The sequence below is a fragment of the Canis lupus genome, chromosome 6 (assembly GCF_048164855.1).
Source record: "Canis lupus baileyi chromosome 6, mCanLup2.hap1, whole genome shotgun sequence".
Classification (NCBI taxonomy): Eukaryota; Metazoa; Chordata; class Mammalia; order Carnivora; family Canidae; genus Canis; species Canis lupus.
Window position 1 is genome coordinate 6807374 of NC_132843.1, and position 27166 is coordinate 6834539.

General features: G+C 45.5%; 1 protein-coding gene across 7 annotated transcripts in view; it reads right to left on the reverse strand.

Moving 5' to 3' along the window:
* The window catches only part of PTPRM (protein tyrosine phosphatase receptor type M), a 779952-nt gene that overhangs the window by 2261 nt on the left and 750525 nt on the right, over nt 1–27166 (reverse strand). For all 7 annotated transcript variants that reach the window (XM_072828757.1, XM_072828756.1, XM_072828755.1 and 4 more), the window contains 8 exons: nt 23892–24046; nt 23499–23634; nt 21646–21795; nt 20750–20923; nt 19305–19436; nt 15623–15748; nt 13483–13646; nt 6945–7080 (listed from right to left, as the gene is read on the reverse strand). In XM_072828757.1, coding sequence (XP_072684858.1) covers nt 6945–7080; nt 13483–13646; nt 15623–15748; nt 19305–19436; nt 20750–20923; nt 21646–21795; nt 23499–23634; nt 23892–24046 — 1173 coding nt within the window. The remainder of the gene's footprint in view (nt 1–6944; nt 7081–13482; nt 13647–15622; nt 15749–19304; nt 19437–20749; nt 20924–21645; nt 21796–23498; nt 23635–23891; nt 24047–27166) is intronic.

The following is a 27166-nucleotide window of genomic DNA, read 5'->3' on the forward strand; positions in this document are numbered from 1 at the left end:
TTCAACATACTAGAAGTGCCACAAGATGAAAATATCAGTAGCATCCACCAGGATGGCTAGGATTAAGAAGACAGTAACAAGTGTTGGTAAGGACGAGGAGAAACGGGAACCTCATATGCTGCTGGTGGGAATGTGAAAGGTGTAGCCACTTCAGAAAATCATCCAACAGTGGAACTGGAGGGTATTATGCTGAGTGAAGTAAGTCAATCGGAGAAGGACAAACATTATATGGTCTCATTCATTTGGGGAATATAAAAAATAGTGAAAGGGAATAAAGAGGAAAGGAGAAAAAATGAGTGGGAAATATCATCAGAAAGGGAGACAGAACATTTCCTAACTCTGGGAAATGAACAAGGGGTGGTAGAAAGGGAGGTGGGCAGGGGGTGGGGGTGACTGGGTGACGGGCACTGAGGGGGGCACTTGATGGGATGAGCACTGGGTGTTATTCTATATGTTGGCAAATTGAACTCCAATAAAACTAAATAAATAAAAAGAAAAAAAGAAAAAAAAAAAAGAAAAGAAAATCATCCAACAGGTCATCAAAAGGTTAAACAGAAGAATTGGCTGATGACCTGGCAACTCCACTCCTAGGTATATGCCCAAGAGAACTGAACATGCATCTATCAAAGATTTCTGATCCATATTTCAGGATTTGATACTTTTATTTTCAAAATATTTAAGCCATTTTGAAACCATTTGCATTTCAAAATTCTAAAAGACCATGTTGTCAGATGACTGGGCTGAAATGTTGGCTATGAAGTGGTCAATCCTGTTCTCCTGTTTCCTTCACAGAGACAATGTTTTTCATGGAAATCTGAGAGATACAATTACTTATTGCATAAACATGGTCTCGCATAAACCTAACTGTGCAATTTTGGTGACTACTACAAACCATCCTTTTGATGGTTTGTAATATATGAACATGCATCTAGAGGGTCATATAGCCACTGGCCTCCAGCCACAACCCCTAAAAGGATTGTGGGCTTCACTGAAGGGGTTGCTATGTTAGAATCACTGAAGCTGCCCTGTCCCAGGCATGACTATAATTTTCAAAATGAATTCGCTGTCATCTTATCCCTCCTAAGCAAACTGTCAATCCCAGTAGATTCTGTGATGACTGGTTTCTGAATCAGCAAAATAAAGGGAAGGAGAAGGAAGACCATAAATTGTTGCGTGGCCTCCCCCAAGCACCCCAGGAAATGCTGGAAAGCAACTGATTACCCTTGATCACCAGGTACAGGCCTGTCTTCTGCAGTTTCCTCTCTCAGCTCACTTGCTTTGGAAGGTATAATTAAGCCACATGAGCTATCCCTGTGGTTCCGGGGAAAAAAAAGAACATTTCTGCCTGGATCCCACATTCTCCTGATTTGGGCAGCATCAGCTGGCTTTGGGCATGCAAAGCCCAAACACAAGCAGGGGTCATCCTTGCATAGGGTGGGAACCAAGGTGGCCAGCTATTCCCCTCTAAAACCCCCAAACCCACCTTCACGGCAGACCCACCTCTGGTTCTCATGAAGAGGGCAAAGTGACATCTAAAGAGGCATCTAGGGCAGCCCCAGTTTAGCGCGGTGGTTTAGCGCCGCCTGCAGCCCAGGGTGTGATCCTGGATACCGGGGATCGAGTTCCACATCAGGCTCCTTGCGTGGAGCCTGCTTCTCTCTCTGCCTGTGTCTCTGCCTCTCTCTCTCTCTCTGTGTGTTTCTCATGAATAAATAAATTTAAAAATCTTTAAAAAATAAATAAAAAATAAAGAGGCATCTAAAAGTGAGGTTATGTTTTAGAGCTCCCCACCTCCCCACACCGTTGTTCACTCAGGGAGTACATCACGAGGCTGCAAGGCCTGCAAGTGGCTTTGGGGAGCTTCCTGAAGGGCTTGAGCTGTGCCCGTCTCAGCACATGCTGCCTTGTGTCTGAGGAACCAGGGGCCCTGCGGTCACCCTGGGCACTCGCAGTTCCCATGCTGCCTGCGAGTGGGAATCTCTGACACGATTCAGAGAGCAGTATGCACAGTTCACCTGGGGAACCCTCCTCTCCCCGATGCGCCTGCTCTTTGAACCTAAAACAAATTTCACAATTTCACCTGGGTCCTGGACTGACAGGTCCTACAGTCTGGAAAAAACCCTGACTGATGGCCCTGGCCGGAAGGTCAAGTGGTCCCCAGTGTGCCAATAATCATGAGTGGGGCCATCTGTGTCAATGTTCCCAGGACATTCCCAGCCAGGGACACCCCTCAATGAGACAGTGGTGTGTCTCTGACAATAGACAGAGTACGTCATTACTTTCATCTCTGCCTTGAAAAATGTAGGGAGAACGTTCTTCCCTCAAAGGAAGGGAAGTTTGTGCCTGGTTTCCTACTGAGACTCATCAGTGTGTGGTCACGGCCTCCCCAGGTTCAAGGGCAGCGAGGGGAAGCTCTGTATGGGTGAGGGTCCCTCAGTGCCTGTGTCCTGGACCCCTGCCCCAAGCCAGGAGCTCTGCTGCCTGAGCCAGTTCCTGACTCAAGGAAGTCAGAGTCTGGGGTGGGGGGCAGGGGGAAAGGGCACAGGGCTTTACTGGAGATTACTTTCTGCAGGGTGCAGGAAGACTACACCTGGACTTCCACAGGAGGACTCGGGGAGAATGGCTGCTTCCCCAGAGGCTGTGTGCCAAGCCCAGGCCCAGGCCCAGGCCCAAGGGAAGTGGAATGTCCTCAAGTGTCTCCAGAGATGGGCCACACTGGGCCTCTCTGACTCCCCGTCTGGGCCTATGTCCTCCACTCCAGCACTCACACATACCCACGCCTACACCTACTCCCCCATCTACCTCTATGTATGCGTGCACACGTGTGCACACATACATACATATACTCACATACACATACCCACCCCTATGCATGCACACACACATGTATACACATACAATACTCGCATACATATACTCACACACATACCCACCTCCCTACACCTACTTCCCCCTCCACCCCTACATATGCACACACACATGTGCACACACACATACATATATATGCTCACATACACGCCCACCCCCCACACCACTATTCATGCCTACACACACACTGACACACACACGAGTGTCATCCACCCCTGCACATGGCATGTACTCCCACCTACACACCCCCACAATCTACTCCTACACATGTATACACGCACCACCCATATCCCTACACATGCACACCCACCCATACCTACACACAGCCCCCAACATCCACCCATACACATACACATGCACCCACACTTGGTCTGGGGCCTTGGCTTTTGTGACAGTGCCTCAGGTAATTCTGACGTATGGCCCTGGCTGGAGCCATTCTACACTGGGCACTAAGTAAGCTTCTTAACCCTACCACATATTAGAATTACCTGGGGTGCTTTTAACATCTGGCTGCTGCAGCCAGCTCCCAGATCAACTGAATCATGGCCACTGTGGTGAGCCTAGAGCTTAGGATTCTTTAACGCTTTCATTAAAAAAAAAAAAAAAAAAAAAAAAAAAAAAAAAAGCAAAAGCCAATTTATAGAAACAGAATAGAATGGTGGTTGCCAGGAGCTGGGGTAGGGGAATGAGGTGATGTTGGTCAAGGGTATACATTTTCAGTTATAAGTAGTTCTTGGGATCTAATGTACAGGCCGGGTGACTACAGTTACTAGTGATACAGTATTATGTATTTGAAAGTTGCTCAGAATAGATCTTAAGCATTCTCACTACAGACTCACAGGAGTCCAGTATGTAACCTAAGCGGGGTGATGGATGTGTTAATTATCCTGATCTTGGTAACCTTCGACAATGCAGATGTATGTCAAATCCCATCAAGTTGGCCAGAGTTCCCCCACCTTCCAGGGGACAACGTTTCTTTAGGAAAGATCTGTCCCCCAAAGGCTGTTTCTCTGTTCAAACAGAGCCCTGGGGGGGAAAAATAAAAAAAACCAAAATGGAGCTCTGGAAACGCCTAAAAGCCAGTGAGGACAAAAAAAGAAAGGAGATGTTTGTTGAAGCAGCCCATTTCCCTAGAAACTTCAAAGGCGCTCAGGCACTGGGGACTCCATCTGAATCTAACCAGGCCAGGAGGAGGTGGCGGGGCGGGGGGGGGGGGGCGCGGCAACTGAGCCTCCTATGGGACCCAGTCCCTGGCCCTCCACACCCCATCCCCTCTGCCTCCCGACCAGCCAGCACAGAAGTGCGCTCCAGGACTTTCTGGAACACATTTCATCATTCTAAGAAGATGCAGCTAGGCAGACTCAGTACCCTGTGCTTTTCAGTGGCTGGTACATTTTGTGCTTAGGAGAGGCTCAGGCCTCAGATGGTCTTCTCTGCCCAATGAAATTGTATTTGGGTTTTATCGCCTGGACCTGAATTAATTAATTCCCTCAGCCAAGGTACACATATATGACTACCAAAGTAACAGAATTGTACTTGTAAGCAAAAACAAACAAACGACAGGAGTCCTCATTCAATTCAGGAAGCTTCAAGCCCTCTGAAAAGAGCCCTGTGACATTTGTTCTTCTGGTCACCAGATTTTACCTATTATTTTGCTAACAATCACTGTCACAAATGTATCAGACATTCTTCCGGGAAATTGAAAATACTTTCCTTATATTTTTCAGTACTGACTTATCCTAAAACTGGTATTGACCCTCAGAAGTTTGAGCATTCAAAGATCTTATTTTCTCTATTAGAGCAACCTAATCACAGAAACGCCTAAATTATTATAGAACAGTGGGCTCCCTGCTGGTCCCACCACCTGCACGTCCATTCAGTCCTCAAAGAATCCCCTCCATCCTTCAGTCTGTACCACCAATGTGGAAAAAGCCACACTGTTTCTGCACATAAAAATTCGTGAGTGATGAAAGCTACAGCCAGAGCCATTAGTGGAAAGCCCTGGAAGGGTCTATTACTAATGACCTGCTTAATTCTGGCTGCGGTGAGAGGGAAATGATACATATATTTTTTTCATCAAGGTCAGCTTTGCCCAACTACCAACCAAAGTTTGGAAGCTACACATCTGTCCCTGAATCCCGGAGGTTAAATGCCACTGAAGTCAGAATATTTTAATTTAGGTATTTGCTTCCATCTTCTGCCCACCTTCTTATCTTTTTTTTTTTTTAAGATTTTATTTATTTATTCATGAGAGACACACAGACAGAGGCAGAGACACAGGCAGAGGGAGAAGCAGGCTCCCTGAGCCAAAGGCAGATGCTCAACCACTGAGCCACCCTTCTTATCTGTCTTAAACTCAGGCCACCTCTGATGGCCCAGCTGCCCTATCTCAACTGTCCCCACCCAGCCCCGAAGACGGAGGATTCTGGTACGACTCTTCCAAATTCACGGGTGATCCCAAGGAGTGAGACAGTTCTCTGCCTCTGGGAGGGGCTGGCTCTAGGGACGCCTGCACACGGGACATGCCAGCCAGCCTTAGCCTATTCACTTGAAATCTGCGCCTCTGTAAAAGCCACTGAGTGTGTGGCCTGGCACATATTAAGCACCATGTGAATGATAGCTGCTAGCTGTCATCATGCCACCTCATCCTCCTCACCCAACCAGTTCATATGTACCTGCTGGCTGCAGGATGCCCAGTAAACACCTGCACTCTCAAGAACCACTTTCTCACCTTTGCAGTTGCCAAAACACTCTCACATATACTGTCTGGCGGGATCACTTCAACCAGCCAACGTTATCCCTGGTTTACAGGACTTGGGGTCAGGAAAGCTAAGTGACCGGCTCAAGGAGACGTGAATTGCCAGGTTACTTTGTCTGAGGTCACTTGAGTTGAATGAGTAGCAGAGCTGAGAGTAGATTTTGGGTTTTCCTGGGCATCCCCTAGGGTGGGGAGGAGAGGTCAGCAGTCTGGAGGGCATGGTCCTTTTCCACAGAAGCCAAGGTACTAACTGCTGATGGTTCTGGAAGTCGGCACCTGACCAGACAGAGCCCCTCCACCAAATTCCCTGGGCAGCACCCTGCTTCTTGGAAACAGAATAACCCATCAAGCAGGACATGTGTACCTGGGGGAAGCAAATGCTCCAGGACAGTGACTTGGGCGAAGGAGGACACGTCCCAGGAGTGGGTTGGCAATGGTGACTGTCATTACACAACCTGGGGCACTGTGATGACTGGGACCACGGCGACTTTCTCAACTTTGGCTTGAAGCTCCACTCTCTCTTTAGTCCCTTTCTTATACGTTAGATTTGAAGCCCACTGCCACAGTGCTGAGGGCCAGGCCATACAGGCTTTCCAGGCTGTGGTACCAGCCATGTCTTCCTCCCTCTCCCTACCCCAGGCTGTTCTCCCGACCTTGGGATCGTCCCATCGTTTCCTTCAGATCCTTCTTCTATCAACAGAGAGGTACAAACACCGAATCTGAAAGCTCCCCCCTTTTAAGCTATTCTACTACTTGCAAGTCGCGGTGGTTGGCATTTAAATAGCTGCACACAAGAAAGATTTCCTGAAATACTCTAATAATTGCCCCTAATCCTTTCTTTCTTGGCTCCTTCGTCCTCATCTGGGATACGGCCGCTAGACTTAAATGCAATATTCCAATGTCAAACTAAAATTCACAGCTTTGATAAATATTAGATGATTAAGCTATTTATAAAATATATAATTTGAAAATCTAAAAAAAAAAAAAAAAAAAAGAAAATCTGGCACTTGGTGTGCTGTGATTATGTCTTCCCCGTGAAGACTAAGCACTTAGCCATGTGGAAGGCACTGCCAGGAAGGGAAATTAATAAGGATGTTCACTTGTGAGTCTCGCCTCTTTCCACAGTGCCAGTGTGTGGAGGTGAAGTCACCCTGTGAAAAGCCAAGTGAGAGAGGGGAGGGAGGAAGGCCCTCGCAAGCACAGTGATTCCACTATGCTTCTGCAGACGAGTCTCCTCGCTCAGGAATCAGTTTTACCGCCAACTACGCCAGCCAAGTGGGAAGACACCCGGTTCAGCAGGCCAGAGTGAGGGTCCTACCAGGAGGTCCACCATGTTGGGCTTATTGTTCCTCAGTGTCTTCACTGCATGGAAGACATCCACCGTCCTCTGGTGCCGGAGCATCTCACAGACGATGCTGATGGCGCAGAACGTCCCACTGCGGCCTCCTCCGTTCCTGTTGGAAGAGAAATCAGATGGTCCCATTGGCCTTCACACTGCAACTTCTCGTGGTGCCCAAGCCCCACACAACAGGTAATGGTGAGGGCCTCAGAGGCTAGGGGAATGCTCCACCTGGGCGGATTCTTTTAATTAAAGCAAATGGTGTCAATGAGCCCAAGCACTGGGCCCACGGGTCACCTGACTGGAGGCGATGATCCACTGGCACGTTCTGCTCTCCTAGCTACGCCTCTGCCCTGGATTCTATAATCTGATGTGGCGCCCTATTAGTTTTATTCAGGACTCAGGGCTGAAAATTTCCAGGGAACAAACACCTCATCTAGTATTGGCCATGAAAACTGGTGATGAGTGTTGGGTATGTTCAAAGACGGACTTGGCCTTAAAAACAATCCATGAGTATTTCATTATTTATCTCTAAAATGTAAGGGTTCTCTCTGAATAAAACTTTTCATTCTGAACAAATTTTAGATGTGCAGAATCATTGCAAACACAACACGGCGAGTTCCCCCAGCATACTCACCTTCCCCTAATACGAACACCTCTCATAGTCATAGTATGTGATCAGGACCAGGAAATTAACACTGGGGCAATACTATTAACTCAACTACAGGCCTAGTCCAATGTCACCAGTCAAATGTCACCAATGTCCTTTTTCTGGTCCAGGATCCAATCTCGGACCTTGCCTTGCACTGACTTGTCTTGGCTCCTTAGTCTCCTTGTCTGTGACAGGTCCTCAGTCTTTCCTTTTTTTTTTTTTTTTTTACCTTGACACTTTTTTTTTTTTTTTAAGATTTTTATATATTTATTTGAGAGAGAAAGAGAGAGAGAGGGAGAAAGAACATGAGCAGGAGGAGAGGCAGAGGGTAAGAGAGAAGCAGATTCCCTGCTGAGTGGGGAAGCCAGACATGGGACGTGACCCTGAGACCATGAGCTGAGCCAAAGGCAGATGCTTAACTGACTGAGCCATGCAGGTGCCCCAATCTTGACACTTTTGAAGAGTACTGGTCAGTTATTTTGTAGAATACAAAATATAGAACGCACCTGTAGACAGTAGCCATGGTCTCCATTCACAGTTTGAGAAGTTATTACAAAATACAAATTGTGGACTGTCCCTTCATTTGCGTTTGATGCTTTCTCATGATTGAGAATGAGGTTATGCATTATGGCTAGAAAACCACAGAAGGGCTGTCCATCCCTCTAGGGGTTCACGATGCTGAATTGTCTTATTGCAATTGGTCATGTTGACTTGATCACCTTTTAAGATGGTGCCTTGCATTTTTTTTCACTGTATAGTTATCTTTTCCTTGTAGTTACTAATTGGGAGAGATACTCTGGAACTCTGCAAATGCCTCGTCTCTCCTCAAAGTTTCACCCATTGGCTTTAGGATCTATTGGTGGATTCTGCCTGCAACAATGGTTACTGTGCTGTTTGTCGAATTGGTTTTCCACTTCCCTCTCTCCAACATTCTACTGTAAGAGAGAGCTGCCTTTTCTCTGGCATTTGACTTATTTGCTTACCTCTTTTATCTTATTATTTATTTATAGGTCCATTTAGACTTACACATGTTCACTTTGTTCGATGATCTAAAATCCAATAGTATCAATCTTTATTTTGTTGCTGAAATTGTTCTGGTGTTGGCCATTAGGAGTTCCATCAGACCTCCATTCTGTTTTGAGTACTTTCTTACTTTCTGGAACCACAAGGTGTTCCAGATTCATCTTGTATCTTCCCTGCACCAGCTCTGAGATCAACCATTTCTCAAGGAGCTAAGGGATTTTTTAAAAAAATAAACACAGTATAATTATTACATCTAAAATAAATATTACTATATTCATATAATTGAATTTCTAGTCTCTGTTCCAATTTCCAAGATTGTTTCAGACATTATCTTACAGCTGATATTTTCAAATCCACATCCAAGTAAAGTCCACACATTGTAATTGGTTGATATATCTTACAAGTTTATGTTAATCTATAGGTTCCTCTTTGCTCTTTTTTTTTTTCTTGGCAATTTATTTGTTGAGAAAATGGGGTCATCTTTCCTGTAGAGAGCCCCATGTCCTGGGTTGTTCTTATTCATTGCATTTCTGTGAATCATTTAACATGTTTCTCTCCCCTATTTCCTATAAACTGAGAGTTAGCTCCACAGCTTCATAAGAATTACATATTCTTTAAGACAAGGATACTTTACAAGTATACTTCGTTGGGAAGCAGGCACAAAATATCAAGTTGTTCCTTGTTTTTGTGATTTTAGGATTGATCATTGTGCAGGAATGCCAGCTTGATCAATTCATAATTAAGTCCGAAATCAGTTTTTTAAATAAAGTACAATGTACCTACAATTAAGTCCACAAATGGTAAGTATACATTTTAGTTAATTTCCAAATGCATATGCCACTTAACCATCATTCAGATCAAGATGCAGACCACGATTAGCCTCCTAGGGCTCCCTCAGACTTCTTTCTCATCAATATCATCAATAACTCAAAGATGATCTCTGTTCTCATTTTGGGCAACATAAATTTTTTTGGTCTGTTTTTGAATTTTGTATAAATGGAATCCTACTATTTTGCTTCTGGCTTATTTTACTTAATATTATCCATGTGAGAATCATCCACCTTTTATCAGTGGTTTGTTGTCTTATATTGCTCAGAATAATCCCACTGAATAGATACACTACTGTATAATTTATTTACCTATCAGCAGAGGAATGTTTGGGCTGTTTCTAGTTTTCAGTATTCTAAGTAAATCTGCTATAAAAATGTCTCCTGGTGCATATATGACTCAATTCCATAGTCACGTACCTAGGAGGGGAAGAGCTCAGAGAATATATTTATATTTAGCCTTCAGCATTGCTGTCGAACAGATCCAAAATGGCAGTACCACATTTACTTCCTGCCAGCAGGGGATGGGAGTTCCAGTTACTCTGCAGCTTCACCAACTCTTGGTATTTTCATTTATTTGTCTTTCCAATTTCACCCATTCTATTTTTTATTAAAGATTTTATTTATTTATTCATAGGCGCAGAGAGAGAGGGGCAGAGACACAGGCAGAGGGAGAAGCAGGCTCCATGCAGGGAGCCCGATGTGGGACTCGATCCCGTGTCTCCAGGATCACACCCCAGGCTGCAGGCGGCACCAAACCACTGCGCCACCGGGGCTGCCCTATTTCACCCATTCTAGTGAGTGTGTAGGGGGCACCTGATTCTGGTTTTAGTGTGTATTATCCTGAAAATGAATAATGCTGAGTACCTTTTCTGTGATTATCGGCTGTGTACATCTTCTTTGTTTATAAAACGAATCTCTCGTCAAGTCTGTTGCTCAAACAATTGGGTCGATCTTTTCTTATTGGCTTGCAGTAGTGAGGCATTCTGGCTGTGAGTCCTTTGTCGGATGCATGTATCACACGACTCTTTGTCCACTCTCTGTCTTGCATTTTTCGCTCTCCTTTGTGTCTTTTGACAAACAGTAGTGCTTAAATTTAATGGAATCCAATTTTTGCACTATTTTCTTTTGTAGCTAGTGTTCTGTGTCTTGGGTAACATCATCTTTGGTTGCCTCATGGTCATGAGGATTTTCTCCTGGAAGCTTCATTGTTTTCATTTTCACATTTTGGTCCATGATCCATCTGGAAATGATTTCTATATGTAGCATGAGGAGGGAGGCCAGGTGCACAACCTGTCTTTTGCTCCTGCCCTGCAGTAGGTATGTTGCTGTGGGGTCTTTGCTGTAATAAGGTGATCGTGACGTGTGGCTCCATTCCAGGATTTTCTCTTCTGCTCCATTAGCCTACTTTCTGTCTCTGCACTGATACCACACTCCTTTTCCCCCACCAGCTTTTCACCTGATGCTTTCAGCAGCTGTTCAGGACCACTGTCTACTTCCATTATTTTTGCAAAATGGCGATCCCTTATTTCTATCTATTTCTTCTGGTTTTATGAACTGGGAGATGTATAAAGAAAAAAAGAATACCCCTATTTGCTCACCGTGAGTATATGTGAGGCTCGAAGAACCATCCCAATTACAGCACCTGGAGGTCTGTCTGGGGCAGGGACTGCTCTGCCCACAACCATTAGGTGGCACTACGCTATGCTGAATACAATGTTCCTACCTCAGAAATGAACAGCAGAGAGCTTCCGTGGTTCAAAGCATTCTTTCCCGCCCTATACTGGCGGATACGAGTTCAACCTAACTTTGTTTCTCACAACTAAAAGATTTATAAATCTAAACAGCCATAAACAGTCTCACCAGGCATAGGTCTCATGTCCACCCTGATGCCAAGAGAGCAAGAGGCAGCCCCGTGGCAACCATGGGGACTTCAGAATTGGGGAAAATGTTTCCCAAAGAAAGATCAATTTCTCCTATCAGAATAGGGGTGGGGTGCTGGGCTGGCAAGAGGACATAAATGACAGGCGCCCACCACTGTACACGATAAAGAACAGCCTGCTGTAGACATCACGTGGAATGGCAATGTGATTGCTTAGTTCTGGGGTCACAGCTGAGTCTTGGGAGGGTATAGTCGGTGGTTGCCTATGAGGTACAGTAATTTAAGGGGTCTCTGTATCTTTCCCTCAGGCCGTCCCAGTGCCTCAATGTCCCCCAGTGTGACTAGTCCTTTGGGTTATAGCACTGGCCCTTGTTAGAAAGCTGCTAAGCAAAGGAGGTACCATGCATGCATTACATTCCTCGTTCCAGACGCTGACACACTCCAGACACAGATATGGGGATCTGCAGACTGTTTTTAGTTTTTCAAAAGAACTTACATATAATACAAACCTTAACTAAAATGGCAATTTTCCTTGCTGGGTCTTTATCAATTCACACTGGTAATCCCCCTCCCCCTACCAACTGTATTCTGATCAGAAGTTATATCTGCACTTAGAGAAGTAAAAACGGGGATGTGTGCTGCTAATCAATCCTCTTTGACATTTTCTTGGTAGAAATGTTTTTAATGAACTGGGTCTATAAGAAGGAAGGGAAAAGCAGTAAGCAGGGAGGACAAAGGATCCTTGGGGCTGCTGGTTGAGGCTAAGTGTGAATGGGTTCAGAAGACTCTTCTCAAGAGACTGTCAGTTTCTGTAGGAAGAAATACTGCCACCTTTCGACTCCTGAGAGGCAGGGCACAGTTCTGAGATACCACAGACCCTCCTGGGCCCCTGGGCAGGTGGCAGGGCATGAGGGATGGGCCTTAAGGCGAGGGTAACCCATGTCCTTAGGCAAGCTTATCATTTTAACTAGGGTTGGTCTGCCCAGGGTTAAACCTCATTTTCCCTTCAATTTGGGAGAGATCTCACTGTGTGCTAATGACACTCCGCTGAAAAGAGACATAAGCCTATACTTGAAGTTTCCACAAATTCTCTAAACATTTTCCCTAACTGCCATGACTTTCTAATTGCTTGCTCCATTAAGCCAATCCCAGCTGGCTGATTAGCTACATATCATCACCAATGAGAAACTGCAGGTGAAAGTGCTCCAAAAACCATGGCTGTCTCTATTCAGTGACTCAACGTTGGCCGCATGTTGAGATAATCTAGTAGTCTGCAAAAACATGGATGTCTGGGGCCTCTCCTCAGGGATTCTGATAAAGCATATTGCTTTGGGCGTGGCCTGGGCACAGTTATTTTTTTCTTTTTTGTTATTGTTGTTGTAGTTTTTAAAAATCTCCCCAAACCACCCTCAAAGTGCAGCCACAATTGGGAAATCACTGCTCTGTAGCAGGGGTTTCTCCCTCTGAGCACCTGCTAGATCTGCTGGCCTGGAGACCATGCTTTGGAGACACCGGCTCTAACCAAATATGTATACATAATCACATATATACACATTCCCAGGCAAAAAAAACAAGACACAAACAAAATTCTCTCAGAAGACAATTCCTTTGAAAGACAGTTCCTTTGAAACTTCTGACATGATTTCCTAGAGTATTATCAACTAGTATGATGGTAGGGCAGCTGTGCTAGCACCAGCTTTGCCAGGTGGGGCAGGGGCCCTGATTTGCAGCATTGCTGATGTAGAGGATGTAAATACTTCCACTGTGGATGATTTCAAGTTACCAACAGTTTAATAATCAGCTCAGGAAATACCCCTAAACTTAACACTTGGCTCTCATGAGCTGGTAGGAGCCCAGTGAGCCCACTCAGGTGTTTCTTGGGAAGGGTGGGGTGGGGGAGTGGCAACACAAGGTCAGGGGTTACTTCTATAGCAGTGATACCTCATGCAATGCAGAATGTGCCTCTCGTTTTCTGCAAAGCAAACCAAATTCTTAGTAAGTAGACAGATGATCTGCATTCACCCAGACCTACTTATTTTCTTCTCCATTTAGAGACACAAGGGATAGTAAACTAGGGGGACAGTAGACCGTGGCCGGGCCCCCCTGAGGTGCAGAGCCCCTCTTAGCACTTACAAGCAGTGCACAACCGTGCGGCCTTCACCACCGTTGTATTCCTCCTGCCACTTGTCCACTTGGCGAATGAGCTTCAAGAAGGAGCGCTTGGACACCGGTGTGTCCCTGTACATGGGCCAGCCCAGGAACTGGAACTGCTGCACCATCCGGTATCCATCCTGGGGCTACAGGGGATTTGGCGACAAGCAGGGAGTGGAAAGAAAACAGGCATCATTCACGTGTGGAATTCCAGCAGGCTGATTCCACCTGCTTAGACTTCTCAGAAAGCAGCCCGTTAGTAGAGGAGAGGCCTGCCTATAAATAACCCAGGAGGCTTCCACTGGCCTGAAGGGGTATGAGCTTTAATCTGGGGCTGTTATAAAAAACTAGGAGTTTTAAGTGACAGACCAGACAAATAAAAGTGAAGCAGAATGCTTACAGGGTTGTGCAAAAGCCAAGTGACAAGTAACACACAATGTGAGGCACTGACCCCGTTGTGCAGTAAGGGGTAAAATGGGTTGACTTTAATTGTAGGTAATTTAAGGGTAAAGAAATAATCTGGAGATGTCTGTGAGCTTAGGGGGACAGAGGTTTCACAGCGTTGAGTGAGCACAACGTGGTGTTGCATACTGGTGTGAATCTTGCTACAATGTCCGTAGTCAATCTTTACTTAAAACTCAATGGAATTGGAGTATTCCAAGAAAGTGTTAGAAACGTGGCAATGGTTGTCATCTGGCCGCAGCTAAATCACTGGATTACATCTCCCACGGCCTTTGGCACCTTTGACCTGGGTGATCGTTCTCGCTCTCTGAGCCTTTCTTCACCTAGCTGTCTTTCTCCACTCTCTGCCCTCTTCTCGGCCCCCTTTCTCCCTGACCTCTTGCTGATGGAAGCCCCAGGTTCAGTCCTCAGGCCCCTTGTCTTCTCTCTCTCTCACCTGATGAGCCCACTCTGTCTCATGGCTTTCAAGACTCCAATAAGTCATCAGTTTACATGTCCAGAGTGGGTCTCTTCTGAATTTCCCCTCCTAGATCCAGGCCTACTTGACATGTCCACCTAGGTGTCTAACAGCCGTTGCAAACCTGGTCTGCTTCCCACCCTTCTCTCTGGGAAGGAGAGTCCTGCTATACCCACAGCTGTCCCCAACTAGGTTATTGTAACTTCCATTGGGTCATTTTTCAGGGCTCTAATCTTGAGACACACCTCACTACCCCTTGGGATTCAGCCTATTCCCAAATCCCATTGGCTCTGCCATCAGAATCTATCAGGATCTCACTATCTCATTACCTCCAACTGCTGCCACTTCATCCTGCTGTTGTCGCTTCTCACTTGGAATTTTATAATGGCCTCCTGACCTGTTCTCAACCCAGAAGCTAGAGGACTCCTATTTATTTATACTCTATTTATTATTATTTTTTAAAATTTAAATTCATTTTGCCAACATATACTGTAACACCCAGTGCTCATCATATCAGGTGCTAGAGTGTTCCATTATAAAGGTAAATTATATCATGGGATTCTTCTCTACTCAAAATCCTGCACTGACTTCTCATTTCCTTCACAGCAAAAACCCAAATCCTAGCAGCGGCCTGTGAGGCCCTACATGGTCTGTCCCCCAGACCTCCCCAGTTCCTGGCTACTTTCCCTCTACGTGGACAACTCAATTAGCTACTCTCACCTTTGCTTACTGCATTTTAGCCACATCAGCCTCCTCACTGTTTCTGAGGAAAGATAAGGCCTTACTTCAGGACCTTTGCACTGACTACTGCTTCTGCCTATAAAGTTGTTTCCACAGAGAGCCATGAGGCTACTCCCTCACGTCGGTTGGGTCTTTGCTCATAGGGCACATCTATTTAAGACGGGGACTTGTTCTCCCTTCTGTTCATGGCCGTAGTGCTTTCTATCTTCCTATCTTTTCCCTATAGCATTTATTGCTTCTAACATACTGTATCTATTATAACATCTGTTATATCTATTATTTATTGTGTTTTCTCCCATTAGAATGTAAGCTCCTTAAGGTCAGGGAACTTTGTTTTGTTCACAAACACCTAGAATGTATTCCAAACTCCTAACCAGTGACTGACACAGAGCAAGCACTCTAAATGTTCAGTGAATGAGAAAATAATGAACCCGGACATAAGTGACGCTGGCTGATTCTTACCCTGGCTGCGTTATAAATACGGAATATCCTGCTGATGATGTCCTCTTCTAAGTCAGCAGAAACAAATTCCACTTGGATGGGCCCATGTCTGTGAACTCCGTTCTCTGGCCAGTACTGCGGACACAACTGAGTTCACAACACAGAAACGCAAGGTTAATTATAGGAATGAAAGGACTCCTAACAGCTTGGAGGAGGTCACTTTTGACATTCAGTAAGTCTTAATACTTCCTTGATTCACTTCATTTTCTTTCCTCTCCCTCCCTCTTTATCTCCTGGCAAGTAGATTTAAGGACTTTCTTGTTGGCTGATTCCTCAGCTCCACCTGTCCTTCTACTACTTTTTCTTCATTTTCTTAGAAAGCATCTTTAAGCCACAAGCCATTCTGCTTTCCAAGGAGGCCATCTGGATGCTGTTCAATGCATCCCATTGTGAGATCCCTTCTGCATGCCTTTATCAGGCCCTGGGGAGATGGCACTGGCTGCCATTACAAGAGTTAAGATACTTGAGATGGTGCATGTACCTGCTGGCACCCAAATCTCCATCCTCCCCCATGTGGGCTTGCTTTGTACTTTGTAATCATTTTTGGGAATAGGGTCATTCAGTGACAAGATACTGGTAACAGTGTTGGGTTACATTTTCATGATCTGGTCCAAACCCTCCCAGCTGAGATCTAGGAAACCTGATATAATAAGAGTAAAGGCCTTTGTGTTTTACCCAGAGGTGGTTTTAATGAAAATCACAGTTTCCTAGAGTCTCACACACCAGGTATTGGTGACACCAGGTAACTAAAACTTTGTGTGAATGTGATGCACACCTTAGTGTGGAAGAAGAGATGCTGGGAAGGGTGGCTTATGAAAGAGGCATCTTAGTTTGCTACCACCCCACAGAAATACTAAACGTTCAGAGAGATGGGGAGAACCCCCACGACTTTTCCTTCTCGCAGACCTTTGAGATGCCTTGAGAGCCTTTAAAGTCTGAAATTAAACTTTTTAAAATATTTTATTTATTTATTTATGAGAGACAAACAGAGAGAGGCAGAGACACAGGCAGAGGGAGAAGCAGGCTCCCTGTAGGGAGCCCAATGTGGGACTTGATCCCCGGACCCCAGGATCACACCCTGAGCCAAAGGCAGACACTCAACTGCTGAGCCACCCAGGTGCCCTGAAATTAAACTTCTTTTCGGACTTGGTATCCAATGATGCTTTTGGGAGTAGAGTTTAATTTTTATCTTTCTGATTTACCAGAGGGACGAGTAGCTTATGGGAGGCAAGAGGGAATTACTTCATTATCTATGGTTTCTATTGGGCCAAGAGCAGATGAAAAATCTATCTCATTTTAAGCAGAATGATGTTACCACAAAAGGAGAATTCACATGTTGAATTTCCTTTTTTTGAATGACTTTTATTTTCCAAGGTACCTAAAATCTTATTGACAGAGGTTGTAAAGATTGATTTACACCCAAGATTGCAAGATAGTTTTCAGTTAACAGTGGGTCAACTGAAACAGCAATCTATTACAAAGAAGTTGAAGGTTTGAACCTTCATAAGAATAAGGGCGGAGTAAACTAAGGGTACTCTTTACGTTAGCTAAGTCTATAGTATTTTAAAAGTTACGTTTATTTATTTTAAAATAAGGCTTCCATAAACATTTCACTTCCTTCATTTCCTGGTGACAAGTTCTAAGACTGCCTTGTCAAATGACAGCACATTGATGTTTATTTTCCCTTCCTAACCAAGTGTACCCACTGTTAAAATTAACAGGCGTTATGATGGGAAGTCGAGATGGTAATAGAAGTCCTAACATGCACATCTGAACAGTTCTGCCCATTTTTCTCCAGACTGAGCTGGCTCTGGTTTCTGCTTGCTTTCTCAGTTCAAGCCCTGATTAAAGCTTATCACTTACACCGGAGAAATATGAATGGCCCGAGCCAGCAAGTGGTGCTTGGCACGCCACATTCTGCACTCAGCCCAAGTAAACCGTGTAGAAAATGGCTTAAATGGTGCATAACACGTCCATGAACTGGACCTATAAATACTTAAAATAGTTGAGTGCTATTCTTGTACAACTGCAGAGACTTTAAGTTCAAATGCTCAGTTTAGTGTTTTCTAAATGACTGTGTCCCAGGAGCCTCTTTCTCTCACTCTGAAAATCAGCTCTGTCTGTTGAGCGGAATTGGACTCTTTGTCTTCTCCCACCAGGGTCGGCTAAGGCTTGGTTTGAATCCAGACAGTTAGGGTTTAGAATGCAGCTTTAGAATTCCAACATTATCGTTCTAAAAGAACATGGGGAAGTCACTAATGCCTGATTCACAGATATGAAAAAAGCACTGTATCACTACATTTCAGGATTCACATTAGGGGGAAAGGGATGATTCTGAAGAGGAAACAGTCACTTGTCCCCTAATGGTCTTTGACTGAAGAATCTTGAATTAGTGACATTTAACCCATGGCATTGTGAGTTAGAAGATCAGGATCCCTGGTGCTATTTTGAGTTGGGCCTTTGAAGTTCCCTGAATTGTAGTGCTGCTGGTCTTTAAAAATGGCTGCAATCTCTCTTTTGGAGGGGATCAATGTGGAAGACTTCTAAAATATTTAAGCTTCTTACGTAGAGAGGACTAGATGAGGACAAGGATTATCATTATTATTTCATTCACTAGCTTTCAGGCTAGAGCCTTAACAATATCATGTAGGGCCTCAAACATAATTAAAAATATTAAAGAACTGAAGTGAACGTCCACGGAAATTATGGCAGATTGATGACAATAAAATGGATTTCAGGAAGGAAAAATCTGTCCAAGTTGGATGCTAAAACTCTTCAGGCCTCTTTTTTTTTTTTTTTCTTTTTTAAACTTGTCTCTACCAGATAGAAAATTAATTCAGTTTCAGAACAAGTTTATTCTTAAAACACAAGAAGTCCAAAGTTCCCATAACACCCTCTGACACGGTGGTTAAGTGTGTAATCGGCATAGCTGTACCCGAATGCAATAAATTCAGCTCCTAAAGGGCCACTGTGCCAATGCTTGCCGACAATTCCCTTTAAGGGAATGTTTCTAACCCCATTACTAGTACCTAGTCAATACAGCCCTATTCTTTCTCTTTTTAGGTGTAAGGACAGCAGCTATGGGGAAGCCCCATTTATCATTCTGAGCTTCTTTTATGTCCAAGTCCCAGTTTTATTTCTTTTTACTATCTTTACCAAAGAGTTGACAAAAGTAATCGTTGTCCCTTAAACGCACTTGCCGGTCTCCACTGTCACCCCAGTGTGACCATCTCGACCTGCAGGCTCCAGTGAGCCATGCCAGGAAGTCCACTGCTGCCCTTGAATGGGAGAAGCTCTGTGCTGGGTGCTGCTGTCCTTTCCTCGGGGCTCCCTGGTTTGCTGGCTCTGTTTGATGCAGGTGTGTGACATTCTTATCCCGCAGCTCTGACTCCACCCATGACCCTGTATCTCCCTCTGGTTTCTATTTCCATCTTTTGGGAATAGCCAATTTCTGACCCTGTCTTGCCTGTCACTTTATGATCTTAATCTTTTGGGTTTCAGATTTCACCCCCAACCCTAATTCCATCTGCTTTTCACATTTGTGCTTTCGCTCCAGCTCCCACCCGTCAGCTGGCATTTGTGATCCATGTTCTCATTGTGCAAGCAGAACAAACCCAGATTTGACTCTGGGCACAAGCCTCACCTGGGCAGGATCCACATCATTTAGCATAACCACAGACGTGCAGTGATAATCCAGGACCAGTCTCCAGAAGTCTTTCACTGTGTTTGGCAAAGGGTGCTGGGTGACTATAAAAGCTGAAGGCTGTTTATAGCTCTGCAAACACAAACAAGAAAGATCCAGATATACCCAGGAAAATGAAAAGGGGGGAAGGCTTCAGTTATCTTGTGCACATGGAAACTTGTGACACAGAACTCTGGGCACATTTAACAACTGCTGAATCCCAGCAGCACTGTCAACACCGAAACAGACTAAATATAGACTTATCTGCAGAATACTAATCATAAAGTATTCTCACGTCGACACCCAGAGACCTTAATAAGTAGCTCTTACAAATCTTTTGATGTATCTGCTGGAAAGGCAGTATCGGCCCTATAGGTAAGTGTCTTAATGGAGAAAAATGTAATTTAATTTGCCAAAAACGTACAATGAAAATACTTCCGCTTTCCCTAAAATTTGTTCAAGGGTCATTTGTATGGGTGACAGCATTACTAATTTCTGCCGCAGAAGGATACACATGCTTCTTAGGGCTCTGGAGAGCCCTCAAGTAAACTTAAGTACCTTTTAACTGATATCACACCAATAGAATTAGAGTTTCCATATTAGCCCTGAAAATATCCATTTACTTTTCCCATCAATCGGACGGCAAACGTTCATTCGGTTAGAAGTAAACACACTGACAGGAGGTAATGAGTTGTGTGCTGTGTGTCCTGACACACCATTTTCCCCATGTTAATTACTGCCTGAACCGGGAGGCTGGGCCAGGAAAACAAGGCTGCGAACCGTGTCGTCCCACTTCCCTGCCTCACTGACTTAATAGCGGTCTCTCCCCCTCCGGCCGGCGGCTTAAGCCTAGAAGCGCTCGGGACGGTAGCTGGGACGTGTCTCATTGATCAGCGGGTCCCGGCAGGTGTCCCCCAGACACCGAGGCCGCGGCATCGCCGCAGGAGCACGTGGGCTCCGAAATGGGCCTCGCGGGCAAGCTCGCTGGCGTCTGAGCAACGAAGAACGAGGGCCGGGGAGTGGGAGCAGCGCAGGCCACGCTCGGCCGCCCGCGCGGTGGAGCAGCCCCTGGAGCACGGGCTTCCCGAGTCCGCGGGGCGGGGCGGGGATGGGGATGGGGATGCGGATGGGGATGCGGATGGGGATGGGGATGGGGATGGGGATGGGGATGCGGATGGGGATGGGGATGGGGATGGGGATGCGGATGGGGATGGGGATGGGGATGCGGTTGGGGATGCGGATGGGGATGGGGATGGGGATGGGGATGCGGCTGGGGATGGGGATGGGGATGCGGATGCGGATGGGGATGGGGATGGGGATGGGGATGGGAATGGGGATGGGGATGGGGATGGGGATGCGGGCTTGGGTCCCTGAGGGCGGGGCGGGGCGGGGCGGGGCGGGCTTACGTCCATAAGGGCCGCGTTGATGTAGTTGCTGCTCTCCCCGTCGATGGTGATGAGGAAGGGCAGGCAGCGGTCGGGGGGCAGGATGTCCATGCAGCGGTTCTTCTCGTGGTTGCGCGGCAGCAGCGCGATGCTGCAGTCCTCCACGCGCAGCGTCGGCGTCACCATGTTCAGGGTCTGCGCGGCAGCACACGGACGCGTGGGGAGGGGCCCGCGGCGGGGCGCACCGGCCGCAGGTGCACCGGCTCCGGGCCACGCTGCGGGAGGTCTGCGATCCTCCGCCGGCTACCGGGGCTCCCCAACAGCCCCCACCCCCAGCCCCTCGCTTATTTCCCTTTCCTTCCCCTGGATTTTGTCCGCAGCCGCTGCCCATCAGATAGAAAGGCCGCCGCCGTGGACCTGGAGGACGACGTGCCATGTGGCCTAGGGCTGCGCACCCCGGGGCTTGGGAGTAAGAGGCCGGCTGTGTTTGACCCAGTGCCGCGTCCACTTGGACCCGGCGTCACGATGAGGCATGCGGCGAGGAGCTCTTGCCCAGCAAGCACTGGGAGCGCACCTGCTCGGTGTGGCGACACCCACGGGGGGAAATAGCCCCGCTAGACCACTGGCTCTCAACCGGGTCACTTGGCTCCCGGAGGCCACTGGCAAAATGTCTCTACACAGCGGTTGTGTCACAGCTCGGGAGGAGGTCTCCTGGCATCCAGGGAGGAGAAGCGAGGGGTGCTGCTAAATATCCTACAGGATAGCACCCACAGCCAAGAATTATCCAGCCCAAAATGTCAGTGACGCTGAGGCTGGGAAGCTCTGTGTTGGCTCAGGGGTTTCATAGCTGACTCTGAGATACTTCTGGAGGAGCAAAGCCACAGCCAACGGTTGCCTCTCCCTTTCACAGGACTTACCCGGAATTCCTCTTTGATCTGGCTGGAGTTAGTCTGCGGATCCAGTTTGTTCATGTCGTAATACAGAGACCTGACTTGGGAAGCGGGGACCGAGGTGTCTCCACAAAGACAGGCTTCCAGGATGGCATCATGGATAAACACGTACTGCTCCTAAAGAAGCAAAAGGGACTAGTTAGAAACCAGGGTGGGTTGGGAGAACTAGAGAAGAATGGAAGACAGCCAGCCCCCCTGTCTGCAGGGACAGCGGTCCATCGTGGACGATCCATTCCAGCCACAGCGAAACCAGGTGTAAGGACCTCACCGCTGGGACGTGGGGTCCCGCTACCAGAGTAGTGCAGATGCCCACGTGGGATGGCTGGCGTGTATGCTGACTGCCACGTGTGCAGCGCAACAGGAGGAAGAGACACATGGGCTCAATGCAGAAGCATGAAACAGATTGATTAAAACCACTCAGACACTGATAAATCCCAGAGCAAGCACTGTCATGCTGCACCGGCTGGGGCTTAACCACCTCTGTAATTCTGATCCCACGGGTTTGAGACTCAGTATTTCAGGTGAGGAAAGGAGCAGAACCTTATCTGTCCAAAATGGAAAGAGGAATTTGCTAACCAAATCAACAGTGTGAAGGATGTCCAGAGAAACTGGGCATCACTATGAAAATAAATAGTTTCCAGCACTTAGAACTACTTATTTTGAAACATTAATGTGATAATGACAAAAGTCCTTAGGTGTCCGGAGCAGAGCTCTTGTACGTATGCACCAGTCCACAGTATACACAAGGGCCCTCTCATTCTGAACTGGCACGGACTTTCCCTACAATTAATCAGTAGAGTTTCACCATATTTATTATTGATCTTTAATTACAGGAGATGCAAAAAGAGTCTCATTACTTTTTATTTTAATTTCTATAAATTACTAGGATGCTTGATTCTCAAAAACAGACCAGTCCTATTAAACAACACCTCAGGAACAGAGAGCCACGTGGGAAAGGGGACGTGGCAACATTTGATCAGCTGTAAAATACACTAAAGGATACATTATTATCATTATCTTCAAAGCAAAGAATCTCTATTACAAAGAAAAAAGATGACAAGAGCCTTTAGAGTTCCTGTTATTTTTTATTTAGGTTAATTGAAAATGGAATTAGGTTCCTGTAAACTTGAAACCAGTGGCTTTTGTAAACTTTAATGTAAAATCTGAATGGAAGGGATTCTTACTTATTCTTCCTTCTGCCTTATGAATCATTTTTTTCCAGGTGGTGGGTGTAATGCCTCCTTAAATCAAGCAGATATTAAGTAAAAATATGAATTTCCTCAGGGCAGGATGTAATTCTTTTCCTCAAGCATTTGAATTCCTGACACACCGTGAATTCTAATTTATAGAAGTACTAGGCAGTACGGAGTACTTCCACAATGTGTGCAAATTCCCATGATGCCAAGCCACTGGGCAGAATTTTTAGGGATAGGAGAAGAAAAAAGTGTACAGAGATTACCCTTAAGCCACTTGGCAAATGCCTGGCTATTCTCAGGAGTCATCTTGCTGTGGTTACTAGCTAGTTTAAAAGACATAATAAAAAAAATAGTACTGAATCCCTCAAAGCTTAATGTAGAGCTTCTACTGGGGCCATTGATGCAGAAGCATGGTCATATTTAGGCTCACTGCAGATTGTTACCTGGGAGACTCCTGGCCTTTTCTGTTAATGAAAGGAGAGAGGGAGGGAAGAAGAGGGAAAGAGATTGCCAGGTGTATCCCTTTTTCTTCTGAGGAGTTTTGAAGAGAGAATTGTCAGTGTTTCTTCCCCCCTTGGCTCTGGGAGGTGGGGTGCAGGGGGCCCAGGGATGAAGCCCAAGTACCTCTGTCTGCACCATGTTCACTCTCCGCGACCGCAGCTCCCGCACGCAGTTATAGATGTCAACCACGCCTTCCCTTTCTGCCATGTCCAACATGATATCGATCACGATGAAGCAGCCAGTCCTCCCTGCACCCGCACTGAGGGAAAAGAGGGGTCTGTCAGTGGAGAAAGGAGGACCCCTGTGCTTCTCCCTCTTTGACCTGTTTGCTATGGTGAAAGTCATCTAAATGAAATAACCATTTTGAAGTATACAGTCCAGTGGCATTTAGCACCTTCATGAGGTTGTCCAACCATACATCTATCAAATTCCAAACCATTGCCATCACCCCCAAAGGAGCCCCTTTATCTTCTGCCCACTGTACTTCCTTTGAGAGGCTCCAGGCACTCTGCTTACCTGCAGTGTACCACCAATGGGCCTGCATTGGGCGGGCTCTTGGATTTGACCTGCCGGACGAACCCCAGCAGCCCTGTGGCATGATAGGGGACCCCGTGATCCGGCCAGCCGGTGAAGTGAAACTGTCTGATCTCTCGGATCTCATGAACACCTCTCTGCCATCAGTCGGTCAGCACAGCAAGGAGGAAAGAGAACAAACAAAAATAAATGATGAGCAACCAGGAGAGCGTCAAGTATCCCTAAGCAGTCAGTCAGTAAGCCTAGGGCTAGGAAGCTATGCATAGCTGGGAGGAAGGTCATTCTTAGATTTAAAAAACACTTGGGAAGCCTTATTCCAGGTAGGAAGATATTCGTGAGGGTGAAAGGGAGGTGACGTTGGGGGAAAATGTCCATTTATAGGTGCAATTGCAGCAAATGGATGCACTCTGATTTCCTTGAAATTCCCTCCAAAGTAGGCTCTATCAACAGTGTGTGTCACTTAGATCCCATGGTGTGAAGTGCAAGTCCACAGAGAGAGAGGCACAGAACAGGGACCTGATGGACTTCAAGGGTATTTGTGGCCTCAAGACCAGCGACTGAAATGCAGGAGCCTTCTTTAGCTCTTCTGGGTTCTGGTACCTTCTTGCACACACTGTGGATGCACAGAGAATGTCACTGGAAAAGTGAATGGGGACCAGTGTCCAACTAGATAGGCCAGAGAACTCATGTTCATGTGCATCTCAGGTTTGTTAGGTTTCTCCTTCTATCTATCTATCTATCTATCTATCTATCTATCTATCTATCTATCATCTTTTAGAGATTCTATTTATTTATTCATGAGAGATCCACAGACAGAAGGAGAGACAGAGGGAGAAGCAGGCTCTCACAGGGAGCCTGACGTGGGACTCGATCCCTGGACCCAGGATCATGCCTCAAGCCAAAGGCAGAGGCTCAACCGCTGAGCCACCCAGGCATCGCATAGGTTTCTCTTTCTAATTTGGGTAAACATTTAATCCACTCATCCAATCACCAACAATCTGAGTGAATGCGATGCTTCAGGCATGACTCCAGATGCTGGGGTCACAGAGCTATGGAGACAGGGTTTCCTGTCTCCATGTGGCCATCACAGCTGGCTTGTGACAGACAGGCAGGGCAGCAAATGTATACCATGGAAATCAAGAGGCATTTTTGCTGGAATTCTATGTTAGATCAGTAAATTGAAGAAGGAGGGTTACGTCCCAGTGAAGTAAAGTGAAGACAGAAGGAAAAAGACTTGCAGAGTTTTTTCTTTTTAATTTACTCCTGTTTTGAAAATAATAAAGTTGATTTATATCCATCAGTTTTTTTCTTTCAAACTATCAACCTAGATATTAAGGATGTGTTGCAAAACAGAAATCTGTTTTGAAAAAAAAAAAAAAAAACACATGACTTCCAGAATAAGGCTAGATGGTAGATCTGTGATCAAGTTTGACTTCTCTTTTCCCTTATTTGATGAGCACTTACTGAATACCATCTCTGTGTTGGGCTCTGAATTTGGTTTTACTGTTATCTTAACATTAAATACCCATTACCGTGCTCACTATCACATTGGTCATTGTTTGCATACACTTAGCAAGCAAGTATATTCTTAGGAAGCAAGTAATTCTTCTTCCTAAGTAATTCTTAGGAAGAAATTCAGATTTTTTTTTGTTTTTTAGAAATTTGGAATTTTTAATGTGCTTGGAAAAACTAGAAGAGGCAAACAATTACAGATTTTAAGATAAGACTTGTATGCTGCCAAGGTGTTAATATGCCTTAGTTTAATAACCCACAAATGCTGAAGCTTTATTTCTCCTTGAAAATCATACTATTCTTTAATGGAGTTTAAGCACTAAGGAATTAAATCATTCAGGGATTCAGAAATGCAAATCCATACCATCATCTACTAAATATGCTCTGTGACTCCAGAGTAATACTACTGGGTGGTTAGGAGCCCTCATCTCTTATCACTGAAACCATGGTAACATTTTGGCCAATCCCAAAATCTCCACCAGAAGACAAACGGTTGAGCCTGTATCACCTTCTAAAGCTCTGGAGAGCCCCTCTGAGCTTTACATGTGACACCTGAGCAGGGGTAGTTCCATGAAGTGGGAAAGCCTCTAATAAATATTTATTTATTCCAAAGAGGACAAAGGGCATTTGTTTCTCCCATATACTGTTTTTGTTTGTTTGTTTGTTCTAAATTTTTTATTTTTTGAGATCTTTACTTCCTAGCTTTGGTAGATTGCAGCCCCAGCATCCTCCAAGTTCAGAACCCCAGCCACCAGGAGAAGGGCCCCGAACTGAGCTCTTAAGACTCATTTTCTGAGCAAGGTAAATGTCAGTTTCTGGCATGCAGAGACCGTTTTCCTAAAATAAGCCTCTACCCTCTAATATGTTCACTATTGACAAGATCAGCAAAGGCAACTGCTTCTGAGCCAACTCTTATTCTTGTTTGTGGATGTGGCAATTTCTCCTTTTGCTGTTTTGTAATATATTTTGGTGAAAAGATCATCAATGTGATCGCTGATTGCAGCTCAGATATCCCAACTTGATATCAATTATATTTTTTGTTTACTTTTCATTGTAACAAGTATTAATGATACATAAAAAAGTGACATTTACTTCATTTGCCAAGTAAATACAATAGGAAGGAAGAACCCAAGACGTCATAGTGCCTCACTCAAAGTGGGTGCTTAATAAATAAGTCTCGTGGAATGAATCAGTCACCAACTACCCTTTCTGCCCTTAAGCGTGCAGGATCATATTTCCAGTGCCATCTCTGAGGCACCTCCTGAGTAGAGAGATTTTGGTGGCCAACGTCAACTTCCTTTCTGGCAGGACAGTGAGCGAGAGATTCACCAGGCTCCCTCGATTCATGGAGACTTCTGAGCTGTTTTCTTCCTGACACGATGACAATTTTATTATTTAAAATCTATTTAGCTTTGAGTCATCAGCTGCAGGAGAAAGGAAATATGACAATCCCATGCAAAACAAGAACTCAGCAGTTTCAAATTGCAATGTGTCTTCTTGTCTGCTTGTTTGGGGGGTAGAGCCCAAATCCATCTTTCACCTTGAGTCCCTTGGTGCAACATACTCTCAAAATAGAACCTGAATTGCAGGCCTCGCAAAGAATATACTTGACTGTTTTTCTCTTTTTTTTTTTTTTTTCCTTTCTCTTCTAAGGAGAAAGTTTAAAATCTACAAGAAGTGATCCACAGAAGTACTAATGATTTGTTTGCCTTAAAGATTTCAATTGCCCAGTTAGGAAATCACTA